Source organism: Acomys russatus, chromosome 23 (genome assembly GCF_903995435.1).
Source record: "Acomys russatus chromosome 23, mAcoRus1.1, whole genome shotgun sequence".
NCBI lineage: Eukaryota > Metazoa > Chordata > Mammalia > Rodentia > Muridae > Acomys > Acomys russatus.
The window spans coordinates 3,095,424-3,109,615 of record NC_067159.1 but is presented as its reverse complement, the minus strand read 5'-3'; the positions used below and the strand labels follow the sequence as shown (position 1 = coordinate 3,109,615).

The window sequence follows — 14,192 nt, the reverse complement described above, 5'->3', positions numbered from 1 at the left end:
CAGGACTTCCAGTGGAGGGAGGTGGGTGACACCAACACATCCACAAAACCTTCAACCTAAAATTTACCCTGTAAACAAGTTTCAAGATATCTTGAAGGACATAACTAAATACAACATATTACATTTGAAAACTAAGTGTAGCTTTTAAAGAGTTCTCAACACAAAACATGATACGTATGAGGTAGCTTGCTTGGTTTTTGCACAACATACTAATATTTCAAAATACATTGCATATAATACACAGGGACAATTTTTACAATTAAATGAAGACATGAAGATAAACATCATGACCACCACCACCATCACCATCACCATGACCACCACCACCATCATCACCACAATGTGGATCAAAGGGCATTGCTTTGGCTTGTAATGGGTATTCTCTGGTTGGCTGACTTATTTTCATGAATGCTTGTTATAGCGATCTTTCTACCTGTTTCATGATAAAGAGGTGTAAAATTCCATTGTGACTGTCTTGAAAAAAATATAACTTACTTGTTTCATCATCATCTGAAGGAATAATATTATCTTCATAAACTTGATAAAAGGTTGTGATTCTGGTACCATCTGCATGATCCACGATCCGGGTTCCATCTTTCTTCTCAACAATGATCACCTTATCTTCTCGAGTAGTCATTACCTGAACATGAGAAGCAGAGCAGGGCCGTCAGGCTGTAGGGCTAGACCCCAGCAAGCCGATTTCCATGCTTAATGAATGGGAAGCTTTGTTATCTACTTCTTTCAATGGTTCCTGAAGTGGATGGGGAAATTTAGGCTTTTCCTAAATTTTATAGATGAGGGAAGTTAGGCTTATAGAAATTAAGAAAAATAATTCCAAAGTCACTCAGGAATTATATATGTCAGGGAACATTTAAATATACACAAACCACAGAATCAGGGCTGGGCTGATAGAGGTCAGTTTGAGATACAGGTTGTAGGATCTGTTTCCTTGCAAACTATTGAGATGAGATGTATGTGGCACACTAGGCTGCTCTTGTGTTGTGAAGCTCCTGCTCTGCAGAACCACCCTGGATAAGGCGAACTACAAGGCGCCCATCAGCATGGTAATGGAGCCTGTGGAGGAGAGGGGCCGCAGCTTCTTCACACCAAGGGGACCTACTTCTGCATGTACTTGTTTACCTGCCATGTGTGCTCTGTGTGGATGGCTGTTAGGCCTCCTAGCGGATGACTTTGCTGAACCAATTGTACTGTATTTCCTGTCCCAAATCTTTCCTTACAACCGAGTCAATGAGGCTACATGATGTGCTAACTGAGAGTGTGACCTTTGAAAACAAACTATCCGAGTTCACTGTTCACTGTGATGTAGGTATGTTGATGAATCTCTCTGTTCATGACTTACCTCCTATGAAAGATGGAGCTATATTAATATTTTCTTAGGAATATTATGTGACTTAAATGAGATGATACTGATGAAGAATTTTATACTCAGTGACCACTGGGATAATATTTACTAATGCTAACTCTTGACCAAATTAAGGTGTTTACATATGACTGTTAAGACCCACTGAAATAGTCTAGAATGCCATATTACACGGACATATTCTGTTAATCACAGTATGGGATGGTTAGTATTATTTTAAGTGGTAGTAATAAATGTAGTTACAAGAACACTTCCAAATCCCCAGTAAGTGTGAGACATTAATCTTCCCAACTATTTGGAAGAATGACTACTATTTCTTGAAGCCTGTCCAGGGCCCTACTCTCCTAAGAACTGATGATGACTGGGGTAAAATCCCAGGCCTCCTTACCAGGGTAGTACTCATTCCTCTAAAAAATAATACTCAGGGCAGGGACTGTAAAAAAGAGAAACCCAAACATTTGCGTTTACTCTCAACTCTTGCACACTTAAATACCTAGGGTCCGGCATGTCTCTTCTGTTTGTAGTGTGACCTTAGACAAAGCACTCAAATTTTCTAGCTTGGTTATTTTCTTTGTGAGACAGAAATTATAGTTTGTTGTAAACACTAAATGAGTTACTGTATGGAGAGGGCAGAGGGGGTGGCCTGGAGCATCCTCAGTGCGCATTACTGACACTGCTCATATTCGCTTAGGTAGCTAGTGCTTAAGGAAAGCTCGATCCTGGCTGTAGTTGTTGATTTATCTTTCCATGGTGGGGATAGGATCCTTGGTGAAAATGGACACTTATAACTAGAACATATTAATTTACACATCCTACCCCAGGGCTGAATTACAGTTACTTGATATAACCAAAAACAAACAAACAAACAAAACAAAACACAACCAAAACACAACCGTGCTAATCACCTCAAGAAAAATAAGCATAAGAAAGGCCAGATTTTCTAAAATGATCAGTCACATTGAGTCCTACAAAGGAAAGACAAATAGCAAACTCAGAGGTTGTGATATTGTTTTGGAAATGACTGAAGAAGGAAAGAAAGGATTTGTGGGTTAGACCATGGAACCTACCTACAGAGAAGGCAGAAATTTGTTATCAGCAGTATTTATAATTTTAGATTGAGAACAATGGGCCCTCGCATCTACCCATCCACCCACCTACCCACCCACCAACCCTCACATCCATCTACCACCTAACAAACATTTGAAAGTTGGAATTCTTCTTCTTCTACGTGTCCTAGGACTCTAATGGCTTAGATATTTTTGTGATGCCCACTAGTTTGTCATACCGTTCCATTGATGGGATCCGTAGCTTGGAAGGACAAAAACGGACTCAAGCCTGGGATTTTCTGTAGTCCTTTGGTGCCAATCCTATTTCCATCAGGTGTTGTTGTAAACCAGGTGCCAGTGTGGGAGTCCATAGGAGTTATTGTTTGAACCACCTCAGGGAGAGCATCGTGGACTTCATTCTTATGTGCCATTGATGTTTGGTTTTTGTGACCTTTTCCTGTGGGTGTTCAAGGACAGTTAGACAGAGCAATGTGATCATAACGCTGTCATAGGTTATTCACTAAGCTCTGACACAGCATAAACTTCTTTAGACATGGTGGCATAGACAAGCCAAAGCAGTAGCCATCAGTTATATCACTCCTCAATAGGGAAAGTCAGGTTACTAATAGATCACTTTGGGTACTGAAACTTAGTTGAATTGCCATCACCTTCTTCCAGACATACACACATGTGTGCAAGTACTTGTTTGGTGGACAAAAGCCACTGTGCTTATTTCTGTACAGCTTTAAGCTCCCTTATTTGTCTCTCAATCCCAGATTGTGTGGTCTATATTCCACTTTTTGATGTGCCACTTTCCTCCTGCGTATGAAATCTATCTCTTACTGCCTTTGAAACTTTTAATCTCCTCTATCTTGTTCATTCTGGATCTGGGGACTCTCACTAGTGAGGCATTTCCTTGGCTTCTCATTAGCAGAAATGACTTTGTACAATTGGATCACTACATCAACCACCATTGCACACATGCTCCTATTTCCATCCTCCTCAACATCTGAGGGTGGGGCAGGGCACAGGTGTAGAATCATAGAGATCCTCATGGGACGCAGGCCAATATCTCAATCCTCTATCCAGGTAGATTATTTTCACCACTTCTAAGAAAAATCATAAATCAGATTTTTTCCCCAGCATAACCAGGCCTCAATGATGAGATCAACTCAGACATAGAAACAAATTACAAGCAGAAAGGCAAGAATGGTTAATTCAGGACATAAAGTGTTCATGCATTGGAGTCGGACTCTTAGTTCCGTGTACAGGGACTCAATAAGTGGGAAGAACTGAAGAGGAGATGTGCAGTAAGTTCGGCCCTCCTACTAGCCTAGGATTTGTTTGTGACATGTTAATACTTTCAGAAGAGCATCACAGAGGAGCATGGTGCCAGCTGCAGAAGGTGCATGGATCCCCTAGAAAAGGGAACAAGTATTTGGTGCGGTGTTTCCTCTACTTCCTCTCTTTCCTCTCTTCCCCTGCCTTCTCTCATTTTCCTGCCAAAAGAAATGAAGAGTCATGCCAACATAAGGATACAAGAAAGATAATGGAATTAGTGAAGGGAGGGGATGGAAGGGGGACAGCATGATATGTGACACTTCTGTGAAATTTATTAATCAGGGGATACATTTTGGTTGAGAGGAGAGACTGGAGATGGAGAAGGAGGCATGGGTCCAGTAAAGTGTTATCTTTAGGGCACATTACAGATTTTGGAATTTCCTACAGAAAACATTTAAGAGGGATAGCAATGTTGTCAAAAGATAAGTTGGGTGCTTTTGGCAGGAAAATGGAAAATTAGTCATAAAGGAACTATGAGCAATAGCCAGAAAATATTAGAGAAGCAGAGATGACAGACAGCACTAGATATAAACAAACACAATGTTGGCAACAGCAGAGACAGGAGAACTTAGGTGTGAAAGGACGAGAGATGGAAGAACACAAAGAAAGAATCGTGTGCAGATTTTGAAATCTTTACTGCCTTCCTTTATTAAGTACACAAATAGATAAAGCAAAGAAGATTGGCTGAGGCCAATCTAGGAAGAGGTATAGCTGGTGTTCCGTTTCCTGCAGCACCACCAACTAGACACCAAGAATTCCACAGAAAATAACTAAAATGACCAGCAAATGTTTGTTAGTTGGAAGTGTCTTGGAAGTGATAACTGAATGATATAATCAGCATGAGCCAAGGCCTGAGTAAAGGCTGGGACTCAAGGAAGTAAAGCTCATCCTGAAGACAGCTTTGCCCTGTGGAGCCTTCTCAAACTGGGGAGGCGGTGGGCTGAGGAAGGGAAGGAAGTCAGAGTTCACTCAGGCTAGTGTGTGGGGTGAAGTATGAGGCTGGACACTGCAAAGAGCTGTTCTCAAAGGCAGCAGAATAAGTGTACGCTTTCGGCCACTGTGCCCCAGCACGGCCGGGCAAGTATTCAGCGTTTGGACCTGGTGTGGGGCACAGAAGGCAGAAGAAACGCTTGCGGTATATAACCACCAGCATTGCGGATGTGGGCCTCTGTGTGACAATGATTGCTGCTTAGGTGACAGTCCAAACCCCACTCAGAAGAATAATTTAACATTAGGGTTAATATCGGACCCCTGATATTTTCCTTCCTGAAATGGAACTATTTTGCAAAGAAATGTAAATAATTTAGTATTAAAGCAGCAAAAATAGAAAATGGTCATGCAATAGTCAAAAAGCACCAAAGTACAAGCACTTTAACGGAGAGTTGGAGGAGCAACTGAAAAGGCTCAGGGTCTGAAATGGGGGATTCCAGGTGGAAAGGGGCAGGAAGCAAGCGTAAATAGGAGGCAGGTTACCTTTGCCCTCTGAGAAGCAACAGGGGACCACAGCAATAGCCTCTATTTTGGGGGGAGTTACTTGGACAAACCCAACCAAGAACACCAATAGAGGTTTCTCATACCCGCTACTTGTTAGGTAGTATACTGCATTTGTGGGGGGCATTGTCATCCCACGTGGCACAGTTTCACTAAAAATACATATTGTATAACTTTAGGTAAGTATAAAGTAATATGATTCCTTGAGGCTTTATCAAGCGCCCTTGATGTTGTTCGTCCATTCTCCCTCCTCTCCCTCTGTATTGACTTCCTCTCCAGTTTTCTAGTTTCCGTCTTTTTATCACCCGCATCCTGATCTTCCCTTTCCAGTTCTCCTTTCTCATGGTCTTTTTTTACTTTCCTGGTTTCTGGTACTCCAGGTTATACACTCACACCTCAAACTTTGGAGCCAGGAACTGTAGAAAAGAGGGAACACGTGGCGCTTGCTTCTTGTTGTTTGTTTGTTTGTTTGTTTGTTTTTTGGTCTGGGTTATCTTACTCGATATTTTCTAGCTCCATCCATTTGCTTGTATGTTTTATGCAGGTAAATGCCTATTTCTTAAGATACTGCGTATTTCAGACACAGGACCTGGAAGATTTGAGCTGGATCTAACTGAAAAGCCTCCTTCCTGTATGCTAGCTTATTACATAAGCTGCAAAGAGAGGGGAGCAGTCAGTAGTTCTGTCTAGCTGTAATGCCCACAAACCACACCAATAACCAACATGGCGAGAGATACCTAGAGGTTTAACAGTGGCACTCATATCTTGGTGGTAACCAACAGCTGTGTAATTGGACTTAAGTCTCACTCAATAGGGGGGAGTCATGCTTGGTACTAGAAATCTATCCAGTTACCAGGGACTAGTGAGGTCATGTGTCTTAGAAGAGAGCCTGCGACCACCACTTTACTAGACCCACATAATTCCTACTTGCATTCTAAAACTTATTGTTATACCCACAGATAAGTATAGCTCTTACCCCACATCAAAGACGCATTGACCCCACAACAGGTCATAACACAGTGACCAACAGATTGTGGGGAGTCCAGCCCCAACGCATATGTCTACACATATGTGCACAGCTCATGCACTTAAGGCACAGAAACCGCTGTGGAAGAGGCGGTGAAAAGACTGTAAGAGACAGAAGACCACGAAGTCTGCTATTGGATTTTGCCCGCTGGAGAACAGGACAGGTAAACTGCACTCAGGATACCTCAGGCATATGACTGCTTGACCAAGAGAAGGACAATGATAATGGCAACAGGAAAACTAACTGGGAAGGGCCTAGACAAAGAGCTATAGGCAACTAATGACTGCTGTGACAGGAAGAGACAATCTTCTCCAGGGTTGAGCACTCTCATTGGCTGTCCAGTACCAAGTGGTCAGTCTTGAAATCATATACATACTGAGTGTACTCAGCAGGCCATATGTATATATTTACATATTTATATGTGTGTATCAAAATGGTCAAAGAACTAGACACCATCAATTTGAGAGGGGTGTGGGGGAATAAGAGGTTGAAAGGAGAAAAGGGGAGGGGAGTGATATAATTGTATTTCAATTAAAAACATTTAATAAAAATCAGAGAAGACAGAGGAGAAATAAGAAAAATGTATGGGGAAATGTAATAATTGAAATTTAAACAGGTAAATGTGAGGTTTTAATAGAAGATATAATGTATATTAGAAGAGCTCAAAGTTAGACTTGAAACAGTAATTTACACTGAAGTAATAAAAAGAAGGTCTAATATGTTTTATGAGAATTACAAACAAAAGAGGAAAACATGGATGGAAATAATATCTGAAGATATAATTATTGAAATAATGCAAGTAAGAGCATAAGGGACATAACAGTGAACAGGCTTGCCTTTCAGTAAATGTAGATACTGCAGAGTATATTGGAGGGGGGATTAAAAGCATGTAAGGGCGTACAAAAAGGGCTGGGAGCTTTCTAAGTGAGGCTGGCAGCCTGTTCTGTGTTGTCTGTGAAGTAAAGACACCTCATGTTTCTAAGCAGCTAAGAGGAACTTAAAGACTATTTTATGATGCATGAAATTGATATCAAACTCAAATTTTAGTGTTCATAAACAGTGCTTTATTGGGACGCCACAGATCCGAGGCTTATTGAATTATGTATTATCAAAGAGAACCTTCATGCTCCAGTAGATTTGCTGAGTAATAGTGACAGAGAACACATGGCCTGCTGAGTCTGTAAGATTGACCGCCCTGCCCTGGACAGAAAAGGTTGCTGATCTCAGGTATCTGGAAAACACAACTAACAAGTTTCATATAATAAACACAAAGAGAACACTGTACTCAATCCCTACATGATGTATGCTGTTTCCTAGCACAGGTTTGAATTATTGATCATGCATAAGGCTATAAATTATATCTCAGCAATTGAGAATCAGTGGTTAAAATATGCTAGGCGTACCACAGAGATTTGAAGATAAATATTAGAAAGAGATTTAAGCAATTCAAAACAAATTAAAAGAAACTGTTACAGTGGACGACCTATGTAACGTTAAAACTAAAACATAAATCATTCTTGGGGAAGCTCCCATGAACTAAACTCAATAAGCCCTCATGAGGATTCCATGTCACTACTGGTCAAACAGCAACAAGATTCGCTGATTAGTTATGGAAGTGATTGACGCTTTGAGAATACTTGGCACTGCCATGGGTAAGGAGGCATCCCTTTGCATTTTGTGCTAGTGGGAGGGCTATAAACAGAAACCCTTTGATCTTTGATCTCAATTATCGCAGACACTATTGACTACTACCTAACACCCCTTATACCCCAACTGTCACAAGTCAGCCAGGAAAAAAAAAGGGGGCACAAAATATTGGCCCTTTGTTTTGGCAGCCTTGGACTCCAGGCAGTGAGGTGCATGAGATGCACAGAGAGGGGGTCAGGGTTAGGGTCAGGGTCAGGGTCAGGGTCAGGGTCAGGGTCAAGAGTCTCCTGAGAACACGTATGCTTCAATGTGTTCTTTCCTTTCTGCTTTGGAAACTGTTACGTGAAAACCACATAGGTGCTTCTGAGGGGCCATGTCTGAAGTTTAAAAGAAGGTCAACAGCATCCCAGGGATGCTGACTCAATCTTGTTAGTATCCAGTTAGGGAGCCCCTAAAACATCACCCGAGACGGTCCAGTTAATGTATAAGAGGATACAACATAGGAGGCTGTTTGTTATGTATTGGAAAATGTGCATTATTTATTCTAAAGAGGAAAAAGCAGTCCATGAAGTAGTAAGCAACCCTGGGTTGACAATGACAATTCATGGACATGAGTAGATATGTATACATCAAAATGGCAAGCACCATCATAATATTGACCACCTGTGAAGCCTTTGAAAAAAACGAAGTCCTGCAAGCCAAGAACTGTCAGTGGCTACCTTTCTTTGTAATGGTGATCTCAGCTGGTGCTGTTTCTGATTTGGGCTGAGAAACTGAGTACCCCAACTCTCCATTATTGGGGCTTGCAGACATCTCAGGAGATGCGTAAACAGGACCTGAATCCGGACTGCTGCTCATAGCACCATCTGCAAAGAGAATCTGAAGGAAAACAAACGCTCAGAATTCTCAGAAGCCAAGAGGAGGCCTGTCCACAGACAACAGAGTGCTCAACAGTTTGGGGCTCTAAATAATTTAAAGAAGAAAGGCTGAGGGCAGACCTCAGTGCTGGGCACCAGAAGGTGCCATCAGATAGTTGATTAGTACCTGGATACAGTGAAGATTATGATTTGATATTTCTACCCACCTCTGTCTTATTTCTATTCCCCTCTCTTTTGTTGGATTAATATGTTTTTCTATTCTTCATCCTTATTTTATATATTTGGGAAGTCATACAGATGACAATTTTGAAACAATCATATTTTAAATTTTATTATATTGTTAGTGTCTGATTTCTGTTATGATCTACCAAGGATGCATGCCATATCTAGGTATCATAGGTACCCTATGGATATCCATATACACAGCCTCCCGTGAGTGTGACAAGGAAGTCAGCTGTCCCTGTGACTCTCATCTAATTCTTCCTGGTCTCTTCAGGAGCTTTGAAGGCTACCTATATAGTTCTAGGTAGCAAGATGACACTTAAAAGTAAATTAGCATCAGCTCAGATTGGTACTTGGCGGCTGGGATGAATTTGAAGTAAGCTTTTCAGTACCAGAAAGGTTTCACATGGCACTACTTTCTTCCTCCATTCTCATTATTTTCTTCTGGAAATTCTACTGTGTGTATATTGCATTTCCAGGTCTCCTCCTCCTCTTCCTCCTCCCCTCCTTCTCCCTCTTCCTCCTCTTCTTCCTCTTCCCCCCATTCCCCTCCTCCTCTTCCTCTTCTTGGTTTTTTGAGATAGGGTTTCTCTGCATAGCCCTGGCTGTCCTGGACTCACTTTTTAGACCAGACTGGCTTTGAACTCACAGAAATCCACCTGCCTCTACCTCTGGAGTGCTGGGATTAAAGGCCTGAGCCACCATGCCCAGCTTACCTCTTAACTTCCCTCTCTCTTATAAGTCACCCCCTCCTACCCCTTGGCTTTTCACAATTACTTTTAATTTTTAAGAACTCCTGATTCTTTTCCACAGCAGTTTCATACTAATTTTTAAATTTAATTTTATTTATTCATCTATCACTTATCTATCTATCTATCTATCTATCTATCTATCTATCTATCTACCTACCTATCTATTATTTATTTGTTTATTTCTCTCTCTGTGTGAATGTATGCATGCATGCATGTATGTATGTATGTTTACACAATGGCAGATAATATGACAATCAGACATCAGCTTCTCTCACCACACCTTTAGCAGTTACAATACAAAATAGATTGTTATCTTCTAGAGTCTCTGTCTATATTATTTTTACTCATCTAAAATTTATATTCAAGTATTTATTGTTAGGTGATTTTAAAATACTGAATTTGTCTTTATTTTCTTGCAATTTCTTAGATACCTGGTCTTGTTTCTCCTGGGGAATTCTCTGTGGCTCTTTCTGGTATACTGTCTGCTTATAGATGCCCTTCCCTCTGGCCTTTTAATGGGTGGGCCAAGGCATGTGGTTTTCAGGCTGTATGGCTTCTGATTTTAAGCCTCTACAAGATGAATTTACCTGTAGAACTACCTTGATTTTCATAGCCCAGAGGCAAACCTGTCTGCTCAAAGTCCTCTCTTAATTTTGGAAGTTTTTTTTCCCTTGTATATATTTTATACTTTGTCCTTATTTCTCTATGAGTCTAAACCTACCCACCTTTCATTTTCTAGAAATTTCCTAAATACCTTTTATACTAATGACACATTTTGTTGCCTTCTAGCACTGTTGAAAATGTGGCACTTAAGGATTTTTTCCTCTAGTGCTTTAAGGTGGCTTGAGAGGGAATAGGTGAACATATTGAGTCTGCACCCTTAGGCCGTATATAAAAATACCACATATATTATTTGTACTCTGGCTTTCAGAGACAGCCTAAATACACTACATTCCCTCAAACTACATTACCTTTCACTTGTCATTTAAGGCACCCTTGTGTTTTATTTGTACCCCCTCTATGGTGTCACACTGCTCCTGACTCATAGTTCAATTGCCTTTTACTTGGCTGTGGGGAAGGTCATTTAGATGCTATCGTCTTTAACCTGTGTGGATCCATCCAGCATGTACTTGATGACAGTGCCCTGGCTGGTGATCACTCTTGATGCCTCCTGCTCCATGGGTGGCATCACAGATTTATAAAATTCATAGTGCTTCACCCTCTGGGGGTAGCTCTGACGGATCATGAGGTCCCAGGTGGGATCTGCATCTGCAACAGGATGCTCTTAAAGCACAAGAGAGAATAAAGTTATTGGTAGGGTGAGTGATGCAATGGGGCTCAGGTTTTATCTTATTTTTGTTTTTGTTCTTTTATCTGTGTTTGAGGACTAGGGAAGGTTCCTTCTAGGCATGTGTGATTGGCCCACTAAACTGGTTCTTTGATGATCTTTTCCACTCAAATGTAGTGAGGAAGGTCACTTTAGTAACATTGCAAATAGCACATTCTTTCTAGAGCAAATACAGGCTTTCGAATTCAGAGCCTGTCAGGGTGAAAAGATTTGGGAATAGAATTTTAATGTCTTAGTGACTGCATTTTCTTTGATGGCACGCCACTCTGAGTAAGTTCTTGCCCCACAACAATGCTCTAGTACCCTCTGTTGCTCAGAGGCTTAGGGAGCTTCTCACTCAAACCCTTCCTAACCTGTACCCACTGTCCTTCAAAACTAGTGCTGTCCTTCCTATCTAATCACGTCCAGGCAACTCTTAGTGTTCTGCTGCTGTCAGGATGAAAGCACTCCACAAATACCTTCCAAAAAAGCAAAGTGCTTTGGGAGTAGCTTTTCAATTTGATGCAGTACCATTTGCCAATTCTTGTTTCTTGAGCTACAGCCAAAGCAACAATGAACAGAGTTAAGAGACAATCTGCAGGATTGGGGGGGGGGCGGTGGAGAACCTTTGTGGTTGTTTATCTAATAGAGGCTCAATCTAGCTATGTAGAAATAACCAAAAGAGCAAATAAACCAACCAAATGGGTAAGTGAATGGAATAGATACTTTCCAAATGAAGAAACACAATGGCCAATAAAAACATGAAAAACACTTCAAAACCCTTGGCCACCAAGAAAGTGCAAATTAAAGTTACACCAAGCTTCCATCTTACCCTAACCAGAGGCTGTCCTCAAGAAAGTGAAAAAGGAAAAGAGCTCTTATACACAGCTGAATGGACTCAAATTCAATCCCAGATATAGTTTTCTCTCTCTCTCTCTTTCTCTCTCTCCTCTCTCTCTCTCTCTCTCTCTCTCTCTCTCTCTCTCATTCTGTCTTTCCTCTATCTCTCTCATTCTCTCTCTCTCTCCCTCTCTCTGTCTGTCTCTCTCTCTCTCTCTCTCACACACACACACACACACACACACACACGTACGCACGCACGCACACGCGCGCGCACACACAAACACAACCAGGTTAACTAATAAAGTCTTTCTTGTACCTATGTACTCATCAGAATAAGTAAGGTGCCATGCTTAGAACCAAGATAACTAACACACAATTATAACTATGGGATCAAAAGTGGGTTTCTTTATTCACTAAGTGTGCACTCATCCCAGCCTCTTCATACTCACTGCCCTTTGCTTTGTCAACAGGCAAAGGGTGTTGTGGCTTTCTGTAGAGGCAGGAAGACAGGGCCACATAAAAACTGTTAAGAAAGCTGCATTTTACAAATAAAGCTGCTATGAACATTGTTGAGCAAATGTCCTTGTTGTATGGTAGAGCATCGTTTGGGTATATTCCCAAGAGTGGTACGCCTCGGTCCTGAGGTAGAGTTATTTCCAATTTCCTGAGAAAGGACCATATTGATTTCCAAAGCGGTTGTACAAGTTTGCACTCCCACCAGCAACGGAGGAGTGCTCCACTTTCTTCACATCCTCGCCAGCTGTCACCTTTTTCAATCCTAGCCATTCAGATAGGTGTAAAATGGGATCTCATAGTTGTTTTGAATTGCATTTTCCTGATAAATAGGGATGTTGAGCATTTCTTTAGGTGTTTCTCAGCCATTTGATATGTCTTTTTTTATTTTCCCTCAGCATCAATTTGTTTACTGACAGCTTGAGCTCCTCAACTTTGTATCTAAGGAGAATAGAAGATCACTTAACTAGCAAGAGTGTTTGCCTTCCTCAAATTACAAGTAATAAGTGTAGTATTTGTTTTTTATATTTTATTAATTTATTCATATTACATCTCAATTGTTATCCCATCCCTTGTATCCTCCCATTTGTCCCTCCTTCCCATTTTCCCCTTAATCCCCTCCCCTATGACTGTGACTGAGGGGACCTCCTCCCCCTTTATATGCTCATAGAATATCAAGACTCTTCTTGGTAGCCTGCTATCCTTCCTCTAGAGCCACCAGGCCTCCCCATCCAGGGGACGTGGTCAAATATAGGGCACCAGAGTTCATGTGAAAGTCAGACCCCACTCTCCACTCAATTGTAGAGAATGTCCTGTCCATTGGCTAGATCTGGGTAGAGGTTCAAGGTTTACTGCACGTATTGTCCTTGGCTGGTGCCATAGTTTGAGCAGGACTCCTGGGCCCAGATCTACCCATCATAATGTTCTTCTTGTAGGTTTCCAGGACCCTCTGGATCTTTCTATTTCGCCATTCTCCCATGCTCCTCTAACCTAGAGTCCAAATAGGATGTGATGTCCTCCCCTCTATCCCATTTTCATGGTGAGTGAAGACTTTCATGGGACATGCCCTTTGGGCTAATGTCCAGATATAAGTGAGTATATACCATTTGATTCTTTCTGCTTCTGGGTTAACTCACTCATTATGATCATTTCTAGTTCAGTCCATTTGTCCACAAATTTCAGGAATTCCTTGTTTTTAATAGCTAAGTAGTATTCCATAGTGTAAATGTACCACAGTTTCTTTATCCATTCTTCTACTGAGGGACACTTAGGCTGTTTCCATGTTCTGGCTATTATGAATAAGGCTGCTATGAATGTGGTTGAGCAAATGTTCTTGTTGTGTGCTAGAGCATCTTCAGGGGATATTCCAAGGAGTTGAATAGCTAGGCCTTGAGGAAGTCCTATTCCCACTTTTCTGATATAGAGCCAGATCGATTTCCAAAGTGACTGTACTAGTTTGCATTCCCACTAGCAATGAAGGAGTGTTCCTCTCTCTCCACATTCTTGCCAGCATGTGGTGTCACTTGAATTTTTGATCTTAGCCATTCTGATGGGTGTAAGATGGAATCTCAGAGTTGCTTTGATTTCCATTTCCCTGATAACTATGGATGTTGAGCATTTCTTTAAGTGTTTCTCAGCCATTCATCATTCCTCTGTTGAGAATTCTCTGTTTAGTTCTGAGCTCCATTTCTAAGTTGGGTTATTTGCATTGGTGGTGTTTAATT

The 14,192-nt window shown here is 41.3% G+C and overlaps 1 protein-coding gene across 1 annotated transcript in view; it reads right to left on the bottom strand.

Annotated features, from left to right (window-relative positions):
• The window catches only part of Spag17 (sperm associated antigen 17), a 205,773-nt gene that overhangs the window by 47,459 nt on the left and 144,122 nt on the right, over window positions 1-14,192 (bottom strand). Inside the window, exons 27-30 of the mRNA XM_051165866.1 lie at window positions 10,891-11,069; window positions 8,653-8,812; window positions 2,667-2,884; window positions 496-640 (exon numbers count right to left, since the gene is read on the bottom strand). Of these exons, the coding sequence (XP_051021823.1) occupies window positions 496-640; window positions 2,667-2,884; window positions 8,653-8,812; window positions 10,891-11,069 (702 nt within the window). The remainder of the gene's footprint in view (window positions 1-495; window positions 641-2,666; window positions 2,885-8,652; window positions 8,813-10,890; window positions 11,070-14,192) is intronic.